Here is a 25,082-nt window from a genome sequence, read left to right as displayed (position 1 = left end):
CACACACACACTCAAAGCTTTGGTATTTTTATGACAGTGTCTTGTCTTTTTTTATTTTCCTTTTGGTAGCGAGCATGAAGTTAATTTTAGCCCAGTGTAACCATGCTGCTTTGCCCTTCATGCAATTGAGCTGAAATGACTTTTAGCTTTTAATTCTTCAATAATTTCAGGACAACAGCACAGTTCAGGAGATGAAAACGATGCAGGGGCTTGACAGAGCTGAAAAGGCTGGAAGGATTAATTACTCCATCCTCGGGTAACCTTTTAACTTTGTGCTCCAAGTCGGTTTTGACGGGGGTAGTCATCCATGTTAGTGGAAGTGTCTTGATATCTTTGCTCCTCATGCTCTTTACGGGTAATGGGTGGAGGGGGAGGGGTCTCTGGATGTCACTCGTCACATTACTGCTGTGCAATGCTGCTAATTAGCACTAAATATCGTGAACTCTGAAATGTCCAATTACTGCTCCCAGTGAGGCCTAGAGTTTTTGATGAGTGGGACCGAGCTAAGGCAGTTGGCCCTACAGGAGAGAAGCCACAATAGACATGTATGAAGAAGTACATGCACTGCATCACTAACAGGTAGATGACATGTTAACCAGTCCTGTTTTCCAACTCTTCATTCTTCATGAGCTCTAACAACAAGCTCCAAATTAAAGGACCTTGTCAAAGTTGTTAAAAAAAAAAAAGTAGCATCATTTGCTCATTCCGTTATGTGTTGAGTTGTGTGCAGATGGTCTTAAGTCATGCAGAAGAATTGGACTTATCCCTCTCCAAACACTCTGCCTCCAGGAGGATTTGGCCACATTGTCAACGCTACTGCACTGAGGGGAACACGTTTCTACAGCGCATACACATGGAGCTAAACCCACACTTATCTACATATGCACATATTTATAGTGTGCAGACATACCTAAACCCACATACTGTATACTCACACAGAATTCAGTGTTGCACAGACACACACATCAGAAATTTAGATTATACTGTATGTCTTCTAGTGATTCAGATTCATAGGTTGGAGTTTTTGGCTCTGTGATCTTTTTTTATTTTTAGCCTCGCTTTGTATTTCTGTGTCAAACAGAGGCCAGCCAAATCAAGCACCTGATCAGGCTGGATTATATGAAGTGTTTTTTTCCGTGACAAGAAACATTTATGGTATTATTCATTTATTTATGCCTTGTCCTGCAAGATTGCTAAATGAGCAATTAATATAAAAGCTCTTTGAGCTTTTAATCACAGTAAACACCTGTAACACCCTCTGATTTGAAATGCAGATTATGTTAATCTTTTGTTTAGACAGTCCAGAGCAATTGAAAGGCTCTCCCCTCCTCTCTTCCATGCTGTATCTGCAACACCACTGTGTTTGCTGTCACTGATACATTTCTGTTTTCTTTTTAGTGTTTCGGAGCTTCCATCAGTTGTCACTGCTCTCTGGCACGCTAAAAACACAGGCTGATTCAGGAGACTCATTATTTACACCTCTGACATTCGTTAGCTGGTTGGCTAATCAAACAGTAACCATACCATGCTATGCCATGCCTCGTCCCTGCCCTGGCTGATCCTACAAGCCCACTGCATCAGTCAGGAATGTCCACACCCTGACAGCTGTAGGAGAATCTGACTCATTCGTCTCGCTGTCCCCATCCTCCTTGTCTCTTTAACAAACACTCCACTCCACCCATCCTCACCCTCCCTGTCCCCTCCACTTTATCCACTCTTGTTTGAGAGCTCTGGCACACCTATGAGGGTACATAAGGGATGCATTCTGATGGACAAATAGCCAAAGAGGAAAACAGCTTTCTCCTGTGCAACACTCTGTTGAGTCTCCAGTTCCCTGATGCATGCTTGTTGTGTGATACGTACTGCCTGTTAGGCTCCAGCTCTGCTCCCGTGCCTTATTGATGCAGCAGCGATCCCCAGCTCCTCTTTATCAATGCAATGCTCTTCTGCGCCCCTTTTTCTGATGGTGACTGCAGTCAAACCTAAAGGGCTGTCTGCCATACAGGCCTACTTAAACTCAAGTGAGGAACGATGAGCGCAATCTGACACATAACCCTTTTCTATGTACCTCTATTTTTTAGACTGAATAAATTGCTCTCAGGCCATTATTTGACCTTGATGCATGTGGGATATAAATTTATGAGCTGCTTGAGTTGCCATTACTCTACTACCTCTCGTGCTCCAGCCTGTAGCTGTATATCACCACCCTGCAGTGCATACAATATATCTAAATGATGCAGACCGGTGGGCCAAGCAGTAATGGATGTCAAGGAGCAGATTACATGGTGATGTGTTATTGATCAGCTACTTTCTGGCACGTCATTGATTAAAGCAGCAGAGTGTGTGATCGCTGCATGTTTAAGCAGGTTCTCCGGAAATAATAAAGATGCTCCTTGTCAAATGTTACTTCTCCCTCAGGATGAGATGTAAAAGCTGCTGTGTGTGCGTGTGTTGGAGTAAGGATAAAAGCCTATACTTGGGTAGGTAATGTTATACTGTGATATTGAAAAATACCATGATAGTTCAAGAGGGAAATATTTTATAGAGAAAACAACCAGATGGGAATGTCAATAATTTCATAGGGAACTATCAAGGCTCTTCATTACAAAAATCCCGTAGACCCAATATTACCATAATGTGGTTTCGCGCATTGATTTGCTATATTGCCAGCAATGGAACCAGAGGGACCAAAGGGATAGTGTAGCTACCACAGTGTAACCAGTACAAAAAAGTCTCTGACAGTTGACACATTCCGTATGATTGACAGTATATGTCTTTCTGTGTGTATGAAAACCCAATCAGAGGGAATTGATGTATGTCACTAATATGAAACAACTTGAGATGATTGATGATCTTTTTTTGTGGCATACCCATAACATAATTGATATGCATCCATCTGAAATAGTATACAGTTTTGTTGTAATTATACTGTGTCCATGTGCACGTATTTATATACATATTTGTAGTGAATGCAGATGAGTGTAATGGGGCATCACTTGTGTATTTTATTTAAAAAAAAAACAAGAAAGGCATAGGAAGAAATTATAAATGTAATTGAAATGAAGAGAATAACAGCGACAGTGATTAAATGAAAGGGTAAGAGGGAGTAAATTAGCTCAGTCTGCCCTGAGAGAGTGTCTGAGAGGGAGAACTAGCTGCCAGCACTCCCTTCATCTTCCCCTCGTCCCCCATCAAAGCTTCTATACTTTCATCTTGATCATACTCCCCCTTAACATCCCATGGTCTCTCTTTCTTCTCTTTCTCTCTTCATCTCTCCCTTCATTGTCAATCCATGAACACAAATGTAGTTTTCTCTTCTTTTTTTTTTATGGTGGGGCAAAAATCAAAAATCCCACTTGCACAGTTTTTACACACGATAATCTAATTTCTGCCTTGTTATGTTTTCCGTATATTTCAGACTAAGCAGGGGGCCATGTTGACTAGTGAACACATTCTCAGTGCTAAATGTTTCAGAGGTTATCCAGTTCCCATGAAGATACATTTAATTTCCTTTACATTTTCTACATTTTCTGGCAGGTGTGTGCACAGTACATGAAAACATTCTATAGTTTATTCAACAGGTAAATCACTGTCTAAATTAGTGCTATTGTCCTCATGATATCAGATTGCAAAAATGAAGACAAATAAAACAGCTTTGGCTATACAGTCCACTTATTACAAAAGCAAATTGTCATTAACAAGTTCTAACATAATGATTACTATTATACAAAACATCATAAAAATAAACAGACTTAATTTTTACCGTACTGTAGATGGTTCTTTAACAGTTCGGGTACCTGGACTCCAATACGGATCACAAAAAAATCTGCAAGCAAGGTGGGCATTGCCAAGAAGAGGTTAGCAGGTAACAGGCAGGAACTCTAGAACAAGAAATCAGAAATAATCCGTCAAAGACTGACTGTGAGCTGCCGTTGACACTTGACACTCACCTCTTCTAAAACAATTGCAAAAACTTTTAAAGAGTTGTTATTTACTGTGAGCTGGGCCTGTCTGGGACGTTTTCTACTCCACAGTCTAGTCTGTCCTAAAGTTTCATCAGCTGGATTTTTATCATGTCTCATTGCGTTCAACTTTGACATACGCAATATAATAACCTCTCTTGACCTTTACCTTTCTATCACAAAAGATATGGAGCTCTGGGAGTCACTGCTGGGACTTTAAGGGGCAATGAAACCTAGAGGGAACATGGAAAGGCTAATAAACAGCTTGTGTCATGGTCTGTTATTCAGTCAGTCACCATATCCTCCTCATTATTTCTATTTTCCAACCTATCAGCATCTCTTGCATTTATCCTCCTGCTGGCTATTTTCCTGTGTTCGCTGAATAGAATGTATTACCAAAGCTACTGCACAATACGACAAGTATGAAGTGCAAAAATGAATAAAGGTCAAAGGATCCGCACACTTACCTTTATTTCAAAAGCCTAATTTATTGTCTAAGCTTTTGGTCACACAGATCTTGGTCAGAACATAAGACATACCAGAACTTCACTGTTAGATCACATTTGCTAGACCTTCATCTGGGTATTATTCGTTTACTTTTGTCTAAGGATTCAAGATATAGTGGCTCCTATATGGGCATAGGAAAATGAATTATGAACTACTTGCTCTGTCTGCAGTGTACGCATTGTTTGAGTCCATATGTCCATAGACACCCATCTTAGGTAAGTAAGTGATAAAGATTTTTTTCTGTAGTCAAAACAAATTTCACAGTGCTTCTCTTCTAAAACCATTACGCACAAACCCAGAGAGGCAGGGTGGTATCGGACACAAAAGAATATCAAAAATGAGATTTAATCCAGGAATAAATTTAAAAAGACAGGAAAAGCATCACTCTGAAAGGTGAAGGAACAAAAAACGAGTCTTGTGATATTTTTAGAAAATGTCCATTAAATTTGATGGTCTCCCTAAGTTGTTTGGATCAAAGCCCAAGATATTTAGAAATGTACCCAGGTACTTCACCCTGTGGTGCTACTTGATAGGTAATTACCACAATTTTATTTTTAATTCTGAACTCCTCAGGTAGATAATGGAGAGAGGCCAGTGCAGTTGTAATGTGCTCCCTGTGCTTTGTCTTTGCTAGTTTGAACCAGCTAAGGAAAAACTGCAACTCCTTGGCCGAGGTAAGCGTACAGAGAATTACAGTAATCTAGGCCTGAAGACACAGCGTGGATTAATGTCTCAGCACTCTAAAGGAGAGAATATGTCGCATCCTAGAATTATATCCTAACAGGAAAAAGCATGAACAGCAGCAAAACTTGAAGAGCAGATTCACTGGTAGCAACAGGCATACCATCAGTACAGCAACAAACCCATCTTTGTATTCACATTTGGGAGAACATGACCAATTGTAAACACAACATGATTCGCTGCCTGACTGGATTTGTTCATATGACTAATAATGCAACAAGAGGTGATGTGTGAAAACAATGGATATATTATGGAACACAATGAGGAGCATATTACCACTATTAAAAATGCTGGCACACAAATAACACGAGACTTAATGTGCGGTCATAAATCTGTTGCCACAGTGCTTGCTGGAAGGTGTCCCCCTACACGGGACACATTTTGCCTCTATATTAATAGATTTATTAAAACAGTTTGATACAGTTAATCATGTCAAACTGCTTTGTATTAATTATTTCGTCTCTTATGTGCATAGTTCCCAAACACATCTGTATGTTGGTGATAGCATTTCATCCTGTGGTGCTGATAAGTCTTTCTTGTCAGATGAATGAAATAATCGTGGTGTTAAGACTATGTGGTGCTCACAGCCCTGTGGCCCTGTGGTGGATTTGATCGTTGGGACAGGGAAGCAGCAAGGTTTGCAACCATGTCTGTTTGATTTTACAACTAAAAGATGCCAGAAATGTTCAAATCAGGCTTTAGTTAAAATAAAAGCTTGCTTTTTTTGTATAGAAACAAATCCAGTTGTGGATTACAGCAATGTAATTTAACGACATGCTGCTTAGTATATTCTGCTCCTTGTGGTTCCCAACTAGTGATGAAAGCAATACTCACGCCTGCATTTTATATGATCTGGAAATCTATCTAATGTGGCTATTCATGAACCCCATAGACCTGATTTAGGGATGACTTCTACTGTTAGAATAAATCCGTATTCTCAAAGGAGCACAAGACAGTGGTTTAACATGTCTGTCCTTCGCCTACATCAAATCATTATATAAAAAGTGTTGTGTAAATAAGTGACCACTACATTTTTTGGAGGAGAGAGGGTGACTAATAGGCGTTGAAATAAAGTAACTTGAACTATGTAATTCCTTCTTCTCCAGTGACAAGCTTGCTTTACATGGCTTTGTACTATGACAAATGACACCAAGGTTTCACTGTATTTCATTCATTCTGAGAAATTTAAGTGCAATGCACACACTGCTTCATGAATTGTGTGAGTAATTACAGTATATCTGAAGGTAGGTGTGTGTATATGTGCACACCTAATTTCACGCAGTCATGAATCTGTGGCAACATAATGTATATGTATATGTATAAAGACAGATGAATTTGTCATTAGCTACTGCAGAGGAAAAGATTGAAAGTCTCCAATTCAAAACTCAACATTTACCTTCAAATACCTTTAAATACAAAAAGGTACCAAAGATTGATGCAGGTGTGGCTCTTCATTTGGGCTGGATTTAGCTATTTTTAGCTGCAATCTACTTAGTAAGAAGTTCGGGTAGGGCCTAAACTTAGCTGCTCCTCTTTAGATCTATGGGTAAATTCAGCAACAGGTCTATGTTATTACTGTAAGCAGTCACTGTATTGTGTTGAGACAATATATTGTGGCATAGTGATGTACTGTAATTATACAGATATAAAACATGCTTTTGCATTATGTGTTCAATATTTTGTATATACTGTATTAACTTCGATATTATTTGAACTATCCTGTGTGATAAGTGAAGAAAGAGCTGTTGACAATGATGTGAACTGATTGTACAGAAGTTTAGGATGAAAAATGCAATGATTATTTGTCACCAAAGATGTCACCACAATCAAGAAAACAAGAATCTCACATAAAATGTCACTTTGATTTATTGTCACTGAGATTTAAATTGCATCTGTCAAGGGTCTAAGCCAATTGAACTACATCTCTCATAATTCACCTCACCCAGTCTCTCGCTCTCTCACACACACACCTTTGAGGTTTTTCAGTTGATTCTGTGAAACTGATGGTTTACTGCCTTTTGTAGGTGTTGAGTGTGCATGTTGGAGGAAATCTCTGGGATGCCTTGTTCACCAAAGGCAACTCGTCTTTGCCTAATACGCCTGCGCACACACACACACACACACACACACACACACACACACACACACACACACACACACACACACACACACACACACACACACACACACACACACAGGCAAATTGAGGCTGAGATGATTTATGGCCAGCCATGTCTAATGGATTGCTTTGGCACTTGAGAAATTATGAAAAGAAATTAATTAGCCTTTAGTGACCCTGCTCTCCATCTTCCTCTGTCTCTCTCACTCTCTCTCTCTCTCTCCCACACACACACACACACACACACACACACACACACACAAATACACACACACACACACACACACACACACACACACACACACACACACACACACACACACACACACACACACACACACACACACACACACATCACACACACATACATAGACACACTGACATATTTAAACAGCTAAGAATACACAGTGACCCAGGCACTTGGCTGCTCACTGTGGATGTAAATACAGTCTAAATGAGCTGTGCTTACCTCAGACAGATTTATCTTGACTAAATCACATGAAAATACCTGGCTATGTCATACAATTACTGTACCATGGTGACATTTTCAATGACCCGACTATTATTACAAAATGAATAACCAAGTATTTGTAGTTCAACATTCAGTGGTTATGTAACAACTAACTGATTTATATAAAGAGTAAAGGGGAATTGAAATACTTAAAAGTATAAAATCTACACCCAAATTAAAATAATAGAGAAACAATGATTAAAAAAAAAAAGCTAAAGGTTACAAAGTGTCTTTACTGAAAGAAGTGATTGAACAAATATGAATTATTCTGTCTGGCACAGAGCCATACAGATTGTGCAGTGATAAAGGTAAACCAGTGAACACCAATGTGAAAGAAACAAGCAGATAGTGAACAGCAGCTTAGTTCCCCCTCAGTAAGGATTTAGGAGAATAGCCTTTATTTTCTACCTGTCTTCAAGCTGAGTTCACTTGGAGAACAGAAACCTCAGCTCAGCTGAGGAGCTGTGGAGTTACTGCTTCTGTTTTCCTCTGTCCTAGTGCATCTCAGGGTGTCTTTAACTGGTAGAGGTTGAAAAAGACGGATTTACCAGAAATACCCTTCTTTCTGTTGTGTCCTGAAATGCATAATTATCACAATGTTTTAAATGGTTTGACAAAGTGAGCTAAAACAACATGTAGACCTCCTCCATTTCAAACAGGATAACAGAAGGCAATCTTTAAATTGGATTGAAATTACGCTTTGCATTTTTGGCAAATGTGTACCTCAAACACGAGCACTTGTTCTAAATTATTTTGTGGTTTCCTGTCTCCTGAGCTCTGAAAACCAGCTGGTATGAGAAAGAGAAGAGTCCATGAGAGTAACGCTGGAAGAGACGTGATTACAGTGAACTCCAAAATAAGACCACACTTCAGATCCACACAAGCAAGTTTGTGCTTCTCATAACCATATCAGATTTATTCTTTGTATATTTGTACATGTGTGTAATTCTGACTGTGCAGAAGTATTCAGGTTAGTCCCCTGCTGCTGATCTCAAAGAGGAGATGAGCTGGAACCACAACCACCTCCCTGAGCGACAGATAAGCAGATGGCAAGGGCTGTGGGTGTGTTAGTTTCCCAAAAGATGCTGAAGTTTTCTCCAAAATCACACATTTCTTGTCAATATTTTGTCAAACATGGGCTGTTACTTGGATATGAATATATGGTAATATATGGTATGGTGTCTGTTGTTTGTCATATTTGCTTACTTTAAAGCAGCTAAAAAAATTATTTTTCTAACAATGGTTCGCATGGCTAGTTGTGGTACAGAGGACTTGCTCTTAGTGACAAACTAAAAGAGAAATATCATTTGACTTTGCAGTTTCTCTCAGCTCTACAGAGGTTTTCCTGTCTTTCAGCTAATTGTTTTGGTTTTTCTGTTCAACAGGTTTACTCCCTTGGTTCTTGGGCTTGGTTCTCACCGCTGTAATGAGTGTAGTTTTTGGCTGCAGCAGGCAACTGTTTTTAAAAAAGAAGCTCTGAAAAAAAAAAAAAAACCCACTGTCCACTACCTGCCCAGCACCAAACAGCAGACAGACACAGTTAGCGACTAGCTGGAGAACATAGTGGAGCATTTAGCTGCTAAAGAGCCAGATATTTCCCTCAGGAATTGGTAGAGACCAAAATCAGAGCTACAAGAGAGTGAATATTGGACTTATATTTGCCAGGTGTACAGACACATGACTCCAAATGAATGATAATGTTGCTCTGTAAGTGCTGGATATGTAAATCAGCAACAGTTTGCTAACAATCGCCGTATCATATATGCCATATCAATTTATAAGGTGATATGTTAGTGTTGTGTTCACAACTTGTTTCTGCCTGCCCAAAGTGGCCGAAAAAAAAAACAAAACAAAAAATAAACAGTTATTGCAGGTTTATGTTATACACAGAAGAAGAACAAGTGATCAAAACATTATGATTTGCTGATTCAGTACGTATCTTCAATGCAAGAACATCATGGTGGAATCTTTCTCATAATTTATTTTCTTATTTCTTGAATTCAATTGAATGAACTGCAAGATTGGTTGAGAGACAAATGGAGAGAGTGAGGTCAGTTTAAACAAAGAGAAAGCATGACAGATGAATGAAAGAATGATAAAGACGGGTAGAGGGAGTGAGTCAGCAGGAGAGACAAAGAGAGACAGAGGGAGCGTGAGCAACGTGGAGGGATTATTAGCGACTCTGTGCGGGGATTAGGGAGGAATGCTGAGGTCTGACACACCAGAATGTGATCTTGCTCTGGCTTAGTGTCACTTTTCTCTCCTACACCTCCTCTGGTTTGTTCCAGAGGTACACACCAGCTACCAGCCCATATAAGTTCACTCCTGTCACATCACTTACCTGCCTCTGATTCTCTCTGTCTAAAACACACACACACACACACACACACACACACACACACACACACACACACACACACACACACACACACACACACATGCTTGACAGTTTCCAAGCTCACACATAGAGATGTTTATTGGGTGATACAGTTGGAGCATGAGACAATTTCTATGGATTTTCCACCTTTGATGCTGCAGCAGAACAAATCCAATGTCTTTTTCCAGCTGGCTTGAGAGCATGAACACTGTATTCTTTCCAGATGAAGTGATTCAGTTGCAACTTACACACAGACAGACACACACCCACACATCCTTTACACACTGACACACCAACCGAGCTTGCTCTTTGTTAAGAGAAATATGTGATAGCCGAGTAATAGTGTATCAGGTAGTTTTGACAAATACTTTACTAACTACCTCTTTGTTTGTCTCTCTCTCTCCACCTCTCCGGCAGATCCGAGTTCGACCTGGACTATGACAGCTATCACGAGGACTACTATGACAGGTAGGCTCCTGTCAGAAAGCTATGCAAGGCAGATCACACACCTTATTGCTTGTCTGTGTGTCACAGGAGGCTAAAAAGGATGAGGCTAAAGCAGAATATTCATCCCTGATGTCTCCTCTTCCCATCGCTGTCTGCCACACAACTGTCAGTCATCCCGTCTTTGCTTACAATGTTGCCCGTTACTAATCAACAGCCAGGAGCTCACTCGTCGCATTCACACACATTCAGACATAGCAATGTGCACGCATACTCCCAAAATATATATTACCACATACATAGACAGTTGCACACTTAAACATATTTAGAATGTGGATTCATGATGTGTAGTACCATTTGAGGACGCAGTGAAAATCTAAGATACTTTTATTCAAACTAAATCTTACGTGTTTAGCTCAGTCTGAGTAAGATAATTTGCTTAAGGCAACAGATCAAGCTTTTCTGTCGCAATGTAGCGCTAGAACAGCTTCATTGCTCCCTACTGGCACAGATTCTCCAAGTTCCAAGTTTCTGTACTCTACTGGGGGGATAACCCTCCAAAGAAATTCCCTCATTTTGTGTTTTGATGATAATGACCAAGAGTGATGTCTAACACTAAATCTACCATAGTGCTGGGTTGAGATGTGGTCACTGTGAAGGCGGAAGCGTAGGATTCAGATCCTTTTACATTAACCCCTCGTATGGAAGCATTTATTTTTTTTTATTTTTCTTCATTCACTTTTTCAAGTGAGCAGGCAAATCTGCAGTTGCAACTCACTACCAGAACAGACTGACAGCAACCATACGTTAGGGTTATAGTCTAATGCCCCTTAAAGTCACTGAAATTTAGCATATTGTTTGGGACTCGGTTAGTTTGCAATGTGTTAGAGTGGTTACGTGGATGAGGTAGTTAGACTGAGCTCTGTATTATTGGTCCTCCACTTCAGTTGCTCAGGGACCTTCCTACATCCCCCAGGCCTCACTCATAAACGCTCCACTCAGCATATCTGGATAAAAGCAGGCAGTTACATTGTATACACACACTCACTCACACACACACACATGCACACACACACACACACACACACACACACACACACACACACACACACACACACACACACACACACACACACACACACACACACACACACACAAACACAGAAGATACACCCCATTCAATTGCCTTTCTCATACATATCGATGCTTAGTATTAACTGTCATCTTTTCTTTGTTTTTTTTTTCATTTGGTTTACTTTGCTCTGCATTTCTCTGCCTTTGCTCAAGGTGGAACACTCACCACTGATTTTAATGTCTTTTTTCACATAGTACATGATTATTCCCTATGCTGTTGGCTAGCACTGCTGACAGCTGTGTGTGTGTGTGTGTGTGTGTGTGTGAGTGGGAATGGAAGTGTACAGGATTGTCTGGATATTTATGTGTGTACTCACGTGTTTGCCTCTGGGTGGGAGTGTATGGATGCTATGTGTGTGCATATTTGTTTCTGTGTTTGCTTTCTGAGCACATCAGTGTGTGGGAAAGGGAGAAATGACTTCGTCCACAGTCCTCTTGTGCTAACACGAAAGAAAAGTGTCTTTCAACACACTGATAACAGCTCGAGCTGACAAAGCTGCTTTTCGTGTGGGGTCTAATCCATAGAGACAAACACTCTCTCTCACACACACTCCCACACTTTTCTGTAATCCTCACTCGTCTACAGTCTCTCATTGTCTGAGCTACCATTCTCTGAGATGACACTTCAAAGCCGGTGTAACAACACATTGTCTATCTGCCTCTGCAAACTGCTCTAAAGGACTTTAAACTCCCATAAGTCTTTGGTCTCTGTGTCTCTCCACATGGACAATGCTCAAAGCCTCTAATCTTACACACTTATGGTGGCCTAATACACTTCATCCTAATGTGACACTGTGATACATGTGTGCCTGTGTGTGTACTGTGGATGTGCTAGGAACACAGTCTGTGCAGAAATATCTGTATCAAGTAGAGAGGCTTCAGAGAATATAACAGAACAGAAAACAACAGAGAAAACCTTTCAGTAAACCGGGCTGCCTCTGACTGACTGGCTAACAGCTCAATCAGTAAATCTACATTACTGTCAGACTCAAAGTCCTTGCAGCTGACAGCTTGCCTCCCTGTTGCTGGCTTGTGATACACAGCAGAGGAGCTTTTCCCTCTCCAGGCTTTGCAGAAACCATTTAGGTTGTGCTCAGACTTTCCTCCATCCAGATAGATCCAGATTGTGATTAGATCCAGTTGGATTGCTGTTACCACACAGAGTTATAATGTGTCCAGAAAAATTCTGTGGTCAGAAACCTTAGTAAAATCACATATAAATTTTGTTTGCCGTACGTCCTACCCTTCCTGCAGCCTTGCCCAGTAATGATTGGTTAGTTTTGATCCTTTAGCTAGGTTTCACCTGGTCATTGGGTCAGTGAATCACCACATAATCTCTATATCTATTGAAACACACACATGCACAAACACACAGTGTTGTTTCTGTAACCACTATAAAGTTTGACTGTAATACACCTCCTGTCAACAGCACTACTAGCTTGGCAGGGAGATATTGATTGGCCCTGACAGAACCAATTACATTCAGTGACAGATAGAAACATGGAGCTGTCCATGGGGACGAAGCAACGCCAGTGCATGAGAGAATGAGAGAAACAGAGATAAAAAGTACAAGAAAAATGAACATAGAATATAAACACCCATATTTATCTATGAGACGCTTGAACAGCTCGTTTTCTTCATTGTATACATATATTTTCTTTAGTGTCATTTTCTAGTTTGTATCACTTCCTTATTTGAACTAGGTCTGGGTGAGATTTGAATTTTTTTGACATTAGTGCCACTGCCAACATTATACCAAGTTTTGGCAGAGGTGCATTTTCGACACCTTACTTAAAGAAATATATGTTTTATTTAACAAAACTATTTTTTCATTTAACAAAAGCAAACTCTAAAATGTTAAATACAATTGGCCATACAAGACCGTTGTCTAAGTGAAATAGTCTAAAATTCACAAAATTTTGATTCAAGTCATGAAATATCCTATATCTTATTGAGTCCTATAAGTAAACAAGAATAATAATCTGAACAGACTTTCAAATCAGATTTGATTCTAGCTTTCTTTACTTGACAGTTTTTGATACCTTGTACTACAGATGCATTTTTCTGTACCAAAAAAGTATTAAGTTACATACCCAGCCCTATTTTAAGTATGCTCTTTATCAGTCTGGATGAAGATTAAGGTGATCTTTTGAGCATACACTTTAAAAGCTTCGTCCTTTACTTCTTTACAGGAAACAGAGGCCATGGACAGCTCAAAGTACCTTAAAGTACCTAATCATCATCTCTGCTGTCCATCTACATGTTCAGTTTAGTCATTTTCTCCAATATGTGGCTGATGACATTGTTTGCAGCTCCTTGTGAGGAGATTCCCTTTCATCATAATTTCAGACAAACACTTTGTTGGCCTGAAATCTCAGAGCACCTTCACACAAAATAAGTACAAACACAACAAGCTGCATGAACACAGTCCGTTAAAGATGAGTTGTCTTAAAAATTTTATATACCAAATTTCCAGGGTGTATGACTACCAGCGTGTGCCAGCATCCCTGTCTCCTTCACCCCTGGGACCCAGTCTGGCCAAGCGATCCCGTTCCTCCACCTACTCCTCCGGGCACAGACGTAGTGGAGACAGAACCCACTCCAAAAGCTCCAGAGCCCATTCCACTAGTTCAACCACGGCCAAGTGTGAGTAATATGACTGGACTGCAAGTGAGATTTGACTGAACTAAAGCTGCTCAAAGCTGTTTTGTAAAAAATACATCTGTTTTAGTTTTTATTCTAGGTTGCATCAAATGCTGCAGCTTCGCACTGTGAACACATGAATGCAATGGTCAAGCTCTCTGCATTTAAACTTAAAGGCTTAATACAGTAAATACTTCTGATAAAAAGCAGCCATGCAGTGCTTCATACACAGGAAGCTTTAGGCTCATTTGATCTTTTGCCTCTCATCCTTTCAGTATAAAGCGATCACAGACCAAATATGCTGTGTGTAGTTTACACACACAGTCTCTGGGAATTTGAAGTTAAAAAAGTCTTGAAACAGTTTCCTCTTTTTCACTGATGCTGCTTTGAGGAAACAATCAATGCAGTTTGAGAAGTTGCCTGTATTCAAACCAGGGCTGCTTGACCCCAAAATCTGAGCCCGAGTGGTAAATCAGAAACTCAAATAAATCCTGCACATGCTGCTCAAGTAGTTCATAACATCAGATATAATGTTAATATTTTTAAAAGAAATAGTTTGACATTTTGAGAAATACACATTCGCTTTCTTGCTGACAATAAAATGAGAAGATTCATACCACTCTCATTTTTACATGGCAAATATGAACTTGGAGCCAGGAGACAGTTGGCGTAAAGCTTAGCATAAAAACAGTGACATCCCAGAATCTCAGGGTTACAACATGTCTCCAGAAGGTCACTGCTCTCCGCCAAGAATTAATCCGGCACATAACCCCCTCCCTTTGGACAGAGCCATGCCAGGTGTTTCCCTCTGTTTTCAGTCTTTATTCTAAGCTAAGCTAAGCAGCTGCTCGCTCTAGACACATACACTATTAAGCATGCAGATATGAGAGTGGTATTAATGTTATCAATCATCAGAGTAAATGAGTCTATTCCCCAAAATGCTGAGCTTTTCCTTTAAAGCTCTCTCTTAAGATATTTTCAGGTTGTGTAATTTCCTAATGTCCCTTACGTTTTCTCTCTCTTTGTTCCTGCAGTGGGCATGGAGGAGTTGCAGGTGATTAAAAAAGAGCTGACTCTGATAAAGACACAGATCGATGGGCTGCTTGACAGTCTTGACAGGATGGACACACAGAGGAATGACCACAAAGGTGAGAAGCTCATTCAGGAAGACAGTGGAGGCAGGTGGGTGTGAGACTGAATGATAGATAATCTATTTGCACATCAAAAACATTTTAAGGCTGACTCCAGTGGTATACCACTTCCAAATTCCACTTCCAGATTTTTGCATGATTAGCTCCACCAGTCACAATCCTTATCAAAAAAATTCAGGATCTGTGCCGCAGGGAGACTGGGGGATGGGAATGCACTGCACCAGCGGAGCCACTCCCTTTATACCTGACAAATCAATTATTTTCCTCCAGTCAGGATTTAAAAAAAAGTTGAATCAAAGTAGGGGTGTCTGAATTTATGGTTGTGAGCACATTATGGAACATGGTGAACAAACAGTGTGGTTGAGGTAACTGACTGATGAAGCTTTAGAAAACACATACATCATGGGACCGGGAATGACAGCAGATCAGCGTGCATGGAGGTAAGAGCTGCTGCTGCCCTCATGTGGGCGTTTGAACACAATACGTTAACTACTAGTTCAGGGAGTAAACAGCACAAAGCTTTATTATCCTTCCTGAGGAAATTGCTTTTACTGCAATCTTAATTAAACTGATTGTAAACTGAAACACAATTTATACTATTCATTTGGTGCAGTCCGCCTTCTTCTAAGCACTTTGTCCTCAGTCGCTACTAAACTAAAAACTTCTTGTAAAAAAACAAAGACAGTGCTTTAACCTTGAACCTACAGGTCATTATCATAACATCAGCCTGAATATACAAAACGACAAAAGAGGATGTACACCTGCAGAAAAGTGTGTATGCATGTGTGTGTTCGCCTATCTGCTTTGAATGGCCTTGGGCGATTGATAGTGCTTATCTTCATTTTAATTTATCACTGGCTCTATTTGATTCCCCTGTCCCTCGCTATCTAGCCCTGCCATTTCTTACTTCCCCCTGGCTATCTCTTCATCTGTCCTTCATCCTGTCACTCCAACTCTTGTTTTCTGTCATCTAGTACAAAGTCAGTGGGATGTGCACAGATGTTTTTGTCTTTGACCAACAGTAAACAAGTATTTTCTTCACATACATGTCCAAACGGAGCACGACCTAAGAGCCAAACCAAACCGTTTTCCCTGAACTCCATGTGTTCACTTCTGTGTTGTAGGGTCTCCCTTGAGAGAGGACAGTCCAGCTGGCTCCACTTACGCTCTGTCAGCCAGCAGCCCAGAGCACTCCCTCTCCTCCCTCTCTCCACCCAGCTCCCGCCATCGAATCCACAGGGAGAGCTCTGACCTGAGGGAGCCCGATGACGACCACCACACGGTAAATGCACCATAAGATTATTTGTACTTTTTCAGGAATAACTTAAAAGTGCATCAGTGAGGTACAGCCCTCCTGGTTTTATTGTCCTTAAAGCATGGTACCAGTCTCTGGTGATGTTATTGAGATTCATGACAAAGGCCAAAATTGGTGCAGCAGTTTTTGTTAATTTGATTGAAGCAGTGGTTCTTTGTCTGTCTGGGCCACCCTTTGTGGATAAAGAGATATTAATTTGCCTTATGTAAAAACAGTATAAAAAATTCTTACCTCTTACTCTAAAACTTAATTATAGTTAATTTTAAGAACATTTTTCTTTGGCTGTAAAGTTACACAGACAACCAGATGTTTCTGTCTTGTCAGGCATGTGGACATGAAACAACTACTGAGACTCAACTACTGTGAAATCAATTTATACTTACATAATGAAATTTTACTTAGTCATTCTGAGATGCATTTCAATGAAATGTCTCTGTTTTATTCTCTCACTGTCCTGGCTCGCTGTTTGTCTGTCTGTCACAGATGAGCAACCACAGCTCTGACCCTGAGGAGGAAATATGAGGGAGGAAAATGAGAAGATGTAGGTGACATGGATTAAGTGCCAAACACTGAGGAAGAGAACAACAACCACCAAGCCAACACTCATATCTTCATTCCCCAACTGGGTGGACATATCAGATAACACAATACATTTAACTGTGTCACAGCAACTCAGTTTCTGTGACTGTACTTTAAATTAATACAAAAACACTGACACAGGATTGGCCTGAGAGAGTGAGAAGGAGTGTTCCTACCGAGAAAGTAATTATAAAGAACAGCTGGAAGCAGGTTAATTTAACATGGATTTAACCTATTCTACTGTATGAGTTGGTTTGCACGAACACCAATATTCCAGTATTAATCCAAATGAGACAATACAGTTCTCTGCTTAAAACATTTTGCAACCAGCTTACCAGTTTATCTCATTCACATTAAAGTCTTCTTCTGAAAACAGGCAGAATATGCTAGTATCAGACTATATATACAGTATTAATTTATGTGTAGTCATAGGGTTTTGCTAGAAGTGCAAGAATAAAATTAAAGGAAAATTAAAGTATTTACTCTTGTCTTTTATAATTAAGAAATTTCTGTTTATGAAGGACTTTTATTAGATAATGCACAAACAATATAAAACAGCTTACTTTTATATTATTTTCAGTTTCAGAATAAGAGTAAAACTGGAATATTGTGTCCATGTAATTTTAAAATGAAAGATTCCCTCTGAGGAAGTATTTTGACCTGTGAAAGCAAAAGAAATGTTTACACTCTCAAATTTGATCTTACAGTGGGGGTTTTTTTTTTTTGACACTTAACTAATACTTTCTCTTTATTCTATACCTCTAATATATCAGAATTTAGCTATTCACGGTAAATTATAGTAATGATTGAAAGAATGGATAATCACACTGATCATTCAGGAGAGAAAAAGAGTGTTCTGCTTGTAAGTTTCAGTATACTACTTTTCTGAGTGTAACTCTCTGAAAGAAATGTTATAAAAATGACCTTGTTATGTCACACCTATTGAAATACAAGTGGTTTCTCTACTGTAAATGTATTAGAGGGATGTTGCAACTCACTTCCCCCGATGTATTTGGCACTTAAAGACATGCAAAGGTCCAGGTCAGTGTGTAATATTGTGTATTATTGTAAACTTTCCTGTAATTGTTAAGCTGTCTGATTTTAATCTTGCTTTAGGACTTCTCATATGTTTTTCTTTGAAGACAAATATGATGTTATTATAATTCTTATGGTGTTAAATGTTTTTGTTGCAATCTTAAAATAATCCAAGTGGAAATACTCATTGTCACAGTAGTAAAAGTATTTTCATATTGACTCTAAATGCAGTTCATGGTGGTGTGTTTTTATTCTGAAAAACTAAGACAGACACAGAGGAAACAAATGAAAGAGAAACAAACATATGGAAATCATGTGAAATCAGGAAATCATAAAACTAGTACTTCATATTGCTCATGTCAGAAAACTGGACCACATATGCCACCGATCTTTAGTGTGCAAATTATATATAGTGAAAATCAACTATATCACACGATAATTGAACTGGGGAGTCCACAGGTGGGCTGATTATGGTAAATATCACCTTGCTTGCTTGGAGACAGAGTGGACCACTAGATCAGGTGATCACATATATTTTTGAACCTACAACACATCTTTTCCTCAGTGCTTAGATGATTTCACCAAAGGTTTGTCTGACCTGTAAGGAGATTGTACACAGTAGCACACATTAGTACTGTGTGCATTTCTTTGAGGGCTACTGTGTGCGATCATCAGCAACATGAACTGGACTCAGACTACATCATTTTCCATCCAGAGCACGCTACCCAAGCAGCACTAAAGGGACTCTAAACCTCTGTCAGTGTCATAATCCAGCGACATGGCAGCCACGCAGGTCAGCAACAGGTCAAGAAATTAATTTACCAAAGACAGTTGATTAAAAAAAAGAAAGGAGTTCAGTATTAAACTTACATTTACATTTACATTTACTCAATTGGCAGGCGCTTTTATTCAAAGCAACTTACAAGTAATGGACAACAATAAAGCTTCAGTACAGTAGGAGACCCTGAAGTAAGTACTAAGCACTAAATTTGTTCAATAAGACAAACAGTGCCTGCTCTGATAACATTTATTAGCTCGTTCCAGCAACGGGGAACCACAAACAAATCTAGACTGCAACTATCTTTTGTGCAGGGATGGCAATGACAGATGATGTTCCTCCGAGGAGCGGAGTGGCCGAGAATAGGCATAAGTCTGCATGATTGAGTTCAAATAGATGGATGCAGACTCAGAAGTCAATCTGTAGGCAAGCATTAGTGACTTGAATTTGATACAGGCAGCCGTGGGTAGCCAGTGGAGGTTAATGAACAGTGGGTGATGTGCCCTTTTAGGCTGATCAAATCCAGACATGCCGCTGCATTTTGGACCATCTGCAAGGGTTTCACTGTGCGAGAAGGGAGGCCTGCTCGATGGGTATTGCAGTAGTCAAGCCGAGAGATAACCACGGCCTATACCAAGACTTGGGTGGTGAACTGAGTCAGGTAGTTTTTCTTATGTTTTATAGTGCGAGTGGAAAACCGGGAGACAGATGCAACATGGTCAAAGAAGGATAGCTGGTCATCAAACATCACAACCAGATTTCACATGACCTCAGTTGGGTTGAGAGATGAAGAGACGATTTTGATGTTGTTATTGTTTTGGAGAGATTGTTGAACCTGAGATAAGCAAGAGTTCAGTCTTAGAAAGGTTTAGTTGAAGGTGGCATTCCTTCATCAATGTGGATATGTCTGAGAAACAAGCCAAGATCCATTTTAAAACTGTGGGGTCATCTGGCCATAATGACAAGTATAAGTGGGTGTCGTCTGCATAGCAGTGATATGAGAAGCCATGGAAGCACATAACTGAACCCAAGGAGGTGGTGTATAGTGCAAAGCGAATGGGCACCAGCACCGAGCCTTGGGGCACCCCTGTGGGGAGGGGATGGGATAAGGACGTATGTCCATGCCAGGACATATTGAAGGAATGTCCAGTGAGATTGGATTTAAATCAAGAAAACGCTTTGCCTGAGATGCTCATATTGAAGAGTACAGAAAGCAGGATGCAGTGTTTTCACCGTGTCCAGCAAGATAAGGACTAAGGACTGAGCTACAGCTGTGGCTGCCCTTAGGGCTTCTGTCCCAGACAACAGAGCTGTTTCAGTGGAGTTGCTGCTCCTAAAGCCTGACTGATTTGGATCAAGGTCAATCTGTGAGGGGAATTCTGAGACCTGTTTGAAAACTGCCCTTTCGATAGCCTTACATAAGAATGGAAGTAACGAAACTGGTCGATACTTCTCAACTTGAGACGGGTCGAGGCTTTTCAGCAGAGGTGTCACCTGAGTCTGTTTAAATATGAATGGAAATGTTCGCGGAGCAAAGCATTGTGATTGCTGGCACAATGGTGGGAAATATGGCTTGGAGGAGGTTGGTGGGAATGGGGTCCAGAGCACATGTAATAGGACGGCTACCATTCAGGAGTTTTGATACCTCACTCTCAGTGAGAGGGGTGAATGAGATAAGTGATGCGCCATTGACCTGGGGGGACAGAGAAGGACTTGTAGTAGGACTGCTGCCTGTTACATTTTTTGATTCCTTACCATCAACTAAAAGGCTGAATGAGGGAGGTGGTGAGCTATTGACCAGAGAAAGGCATTAGATCAGAGTGGGATTGCTATATGTTTTGTTTGCCGTTGTGCTGCCCTCAGTGAGAGGTCTGACCATGGAGAGTGATGTGCCCTTAACTGGGGGAGAGACTGGTTGTCTGTTCGTGGTTCAGAGAATTGGCTACTGATGGCCGCCACTTTTTTGTTAAAGAAGGAAGCAAAGATATCAGCTGAGAGGATTGCGTCTGGTTGAGGTAGTGGAGGTTTGAGTAATGTTTTGAAGGTGGAAAATAATTTCCGAGTGTCTCTGATACTGCTGATCTTATCATTGTAAAAAGCAATTTTGGCATTACTGATGCTGGATGAGAAGGAGGATAGGAGTGTCTGATAACCCCTTGAAACCAGCGGAGTCACTGGATTAATGCCATTTTCTCTCAGCAGCTCTGAGATCGGGACGCAGCTTTTAGATGGTGTCAGTCATAAAAGAATGAGGCGGGTTCCTGCTGAGTCACTACATGGACACAAAATCAGATATGTCTTACACAAGTCTGAAAAAAAGGACAATTCCACCTGCAGCCTCTCCACCAGCAGCTGTCCCTCTTGAATGCCAGCTTAGCCTAAGAGAGATAAATGAGAGAGAAAAGGACAGATTTACAGAGCTGAGATGTTAAGGCTACAGAGCGAGAAAACAACCATGAGTTGGTTTTTATTATCCTTAAAACAATATTTTGGTGTAGCATAAACTCTGAAGATATCATTTTGAGCAGACTTTAAGATCTTTATGTGTTATTATTGAGTCGAAAGAAACAGGAAATAATATAAAGCTTTTAGGTCATTACCTAACTGGAAAAATATTTGATAAAAACAGAAACTGTTACTTTCTTATTTTGAGAATGCATGAAAAGTGAGGTCCAGACAAGTGTGAGCTTCAATGCAAGGCCATTAATATTAAGATATGTCGCACAACTCTTCTCCTGTACATTATGCTTTATTCACCAAATGTTTCCTTGCTGATGAAGGCAAGAAGAAGTGCAATTGTCTTTTAATTTTGAAAAACAGAAACTGGGTCAAATCACATGGGGAAATGTGGTTTTGAATAATTCATGTTAATTGTTAAGACTAATTAACTTACTGAAGACAAACTCCCCTATCCTGAGCAAGTTCAAGTCACTTATGAAGGCAGTGGGATATAGTTGAAAACTCTAGTTATAGCCATTTTCTGCCGTGCTCAAAGTTTTTAATATTTTACCATATAATATAATAATCAGCTATGCACATTAGACTCCTTGAAGCACATTGCTGTCCTGGGATAAAAGACCAGCATGTGCCAAATACCAGAGTTGGGTATGTGAGAATCAAAAGAAACCACAGGAGTACCTCATAGTCAACATTATTAAATATGATACACAGTTACATTTGTTGTCAACTTTTAGTCCCAAAGGATCACTCAAATTTGAAAATATTATTGCTGAACACTCGCATTAGAATAAGAGGTGGGGGTTGTAGGGGGAGGTATGACAGCACATGTCTGTCAGTGAAATAATCTGTATAATTCTAGTGGGAAGTTTAAAGTTGGATATTGACAGTTCATTAACCCTGAAATCAAAAATACTAGTGTCAGAAAATAAAAAAAGACTTTGTTCCTTTTAATAACATCAGTTATGCTCATCTGCATGAGCCTTGGCCTCAGAGCAGTCTGCTGTGATCATCCATTTCCACTAAGTTCAAAGTGCTGAAGGCCAACTGTGACAAAAGGACCTCTTGCACAACTGGTCTTCTGTTGACAAAAAGATAAGAACATGTCTACTGAATGTCATACTGAGTAAGGCAGTGTGCAAAACTTTGTGACGGTAATGTGATAGAACTCTGATGCTGTTAAATAAACCATAAAATTACATTTCTCAGTTAAAAGGGCTGACCCAGTTTGGATTTTAGTCATCAGTGCCCATGAGTGCGTACAGGCTGCAGCAAATACAGGGTCATATTTTGCCTGAAACTAAGGTAAGCACAAAACTTGTAATAAATATAGAATTAATTAGTAATTTTTTTTATTAAACTGGGTATATGTAGAGTGTTATAGCATTAAATATTCAGTAATTTGAATTGTACTGATTACCGTATTATATAGCAACTAAATGAACTCTGGGGCTGTGGAGATATATTTTGAGAGGTGAGAAATGAGTGAGGAGCAGCAGCCAACAGTCCAGTATCTGAACTAACAGATCATTTGATGTAATAACGTTAAAATTTGGTTTGGTAACATAATTATAATATCCTATATCCAGGATTTCTATTTACCAACACTTTACAATCAGGTCTTATTATTAGTATTAACAACTACCATGTACTGTAGTTATTAGAGGTAATTACATGTCATTTATTTGATTATCTGAAGATTTATACATAATAAATCACCATTTGCTTGTTCATCTTTCTTTTTTTTTTTCTGGTCCTTATTTGCCTCACCTTTCATTACGGATGAAGGACGCAGAAAGCACAACACTAAAATTCATACACATCAAAACAGTCCCGTCACCTTAGTTTTTCTTGGTGATTGTCTGAGCACTTTGATAGAGCCGTCCTATATAATATTAAGATGGGATGTTTAAGCGTTTATCTTGTCAAGTTAGAATGAACAGCCATAGATAATTAAAATCATGTGAACGCAATGTTTATTTGAGAAAAGTAGGCCTTAATGAATATAAATTTGCCACTGGTCAAAACAGTACTCTATGTGTGGAATTGTGGTCTAATGTGACCCCTTCCAATTTAATCTGATCGATTCAAAGTCTTACCTTCCGGTTCTGTAGAGCACAGCAATGGCAGGCTCACCTAGTCCTCTGACCACCCATGTGCTGAACACTGCAATGGGAGTCCCCGGAGCAAACATGGCCCTCAGCCTGTATCGACAAGACCCTTCCACAAATGCCTGGAGAATGATAAACACAGGGTAATAACCTCAAAAACAGATCACAAAGTATAATCATTTGAGAATCTCAAATATTACTCAGATCTAAATTCACAGATGTTAAATTTTACACTGTCTGAACAGGACCACTAATGATGATGGACGTTGCCCAGGACTCATCACAAAACAACTGTTTACCTCGGCTGTGTACAAAATACGTTTTGATACTGCTCAGTACTGGGCAAGTATTGGAGAAACCTGCTTTTACCCCTATGTTGAGGTGAGGAATGGCTTTTGTGAAGACATCTTAACATCCTCAGCTGTACTGCTGCTTTACTTGCAGGTTGTGGTATCATATTTATGTAAATAATGAATTTGTATCCTCATTTAACCTGTTCTATGCATATGATACTAATCAATCATCTTGACCATCTTGATAATTTTGACAATCAGTCAGTCAACTTGTAATTGATTGTTTATTTTGTTGCAGATTGTCTTCACTATCGATGACCCTGGCCAAAAGTACCATGTACCTCTGCTCCTGACTCGTTTTTCTTACAGTACGTACAGAGGGAGCTAGACATCAAATCTGATGAACTGCTGAGGCTACCTCCATCTATCAGCTGTCCTACACACCACAGGCAGGGGAAACTCTCTGCATTTACATTGACAACACACAATGATCCAGTTGAATGATTATTCAATTTTAAACATTTTTTTATATTCAATATAACTTTTTGCTATTAAATAAAGAGTATTACTCATATGCACTGTACTTATGCTAGTGTAATATTTAACACCTATTTTACAAAGTTATTAAGATATACAATATTTTCTTTAACTCATTAAATAAGGTGTTTACTGTAAAATGTTTTTCTTTTCTAAAAGTGCATGTGAATCCATCTTTTTCAAAAACTCAGCACACTTCCTGTATTTTATAACAACTATAACTGACTAAAATGGACACTGTGTATAAAAACCATTAAATAAAAAAAAATAAAAAAAAATAAAAAAATTACATGTACTCTGTTCTCAAAAGAAACTACATAACCCCGACAGTTCCTGTCAGATGGCACATGAGGGAGTCCCTATCCCTAACAGAATTACTTATGGTCTA

General features: G+C 39.6%; 2 protein-coding genes across 3 annotated transcripts in view; both read left to right on the top strand.

Annotated features, from left to right (window-relative positions):
• The window catches only part of LOC120800368 (heterogeneous nuclear ribonucleoprotein C-like), a 38,354-nt gene extending 19,643 nt beyond the window's left edge, over positions 1–18,711 (top strand). For both annotated transcript variants that reach the window (XM_040146476.1, XM_040146557.1), the window contains exons 3-7: positions 10,635–10,685; positions 14,272–14,441; positions 15,473–15,586; positions 16,714–16,871; positions 17,388–18,711. In XM_040146476.1, the coding sequence (XP_040002410.1) occupies positions 10,635–10,685; positions 14,272–14,441; positions 15,473–15,586; positions 16,714–16,871; positions 17,388–17,426 (532 nt within the window). In that variant the 3' untranslated portion in view covers positions 17,427–18,711. The remainder of the gene's footprint in view (positions 1–10,634; positions 10,686–14,271; positions 14,442–15,472; positions 15,587–16,713; positions 16,872–17,387) is intronic.
• Positions 18,712–22,873: 4,162 nt separating this feature from the next.
• Positions 22,874–24,917, top strand: uraha (urate (5-hydroxyiso-) hydrolase a). Its single transcript, XM_040149241.1, has 4 exons — positions 22,874–23,058; positions 23,868–24,007; positions 24,110–24,245; positions 24,456–24,917. The coding sequence occupies exons 1-4, from the start codon at positions 23,005–23,007 to the stop codon at positions 24,543–24,545; spliced, it is 420 nt and encodes a 139-aa protein (XP_040005175.1). The 5' UTR covers positions 22,874–23,004; the 3' UTR covers positions 24,546–24,917.
• The last annotated feature ends 165 nt before the right edge of the window (positions 24,918–25,082 follow it).

The sequence above is a fragment of the Xiphias gladius genome, chromosome 1 (genome assembly GCF_016859285.1).
Source record: "Xiphias gladius isolate SHS-SW01 ecotype Sanya breed wild chromosome 1, ASM1685928v1, whole genome shotgun sequence".
Lineage (NCBI taxonomy): Eukaryota > Metazoa > Chordata > Actinopteri > Istiophoriformes > Xiphiidae > Xiphias > Xiphias gladius.
The sequence above is the reverse complement of the archived record's forward strand: the minus strand, read 5'-3'. Positions and strand labels throughout refer to the sequence as shown.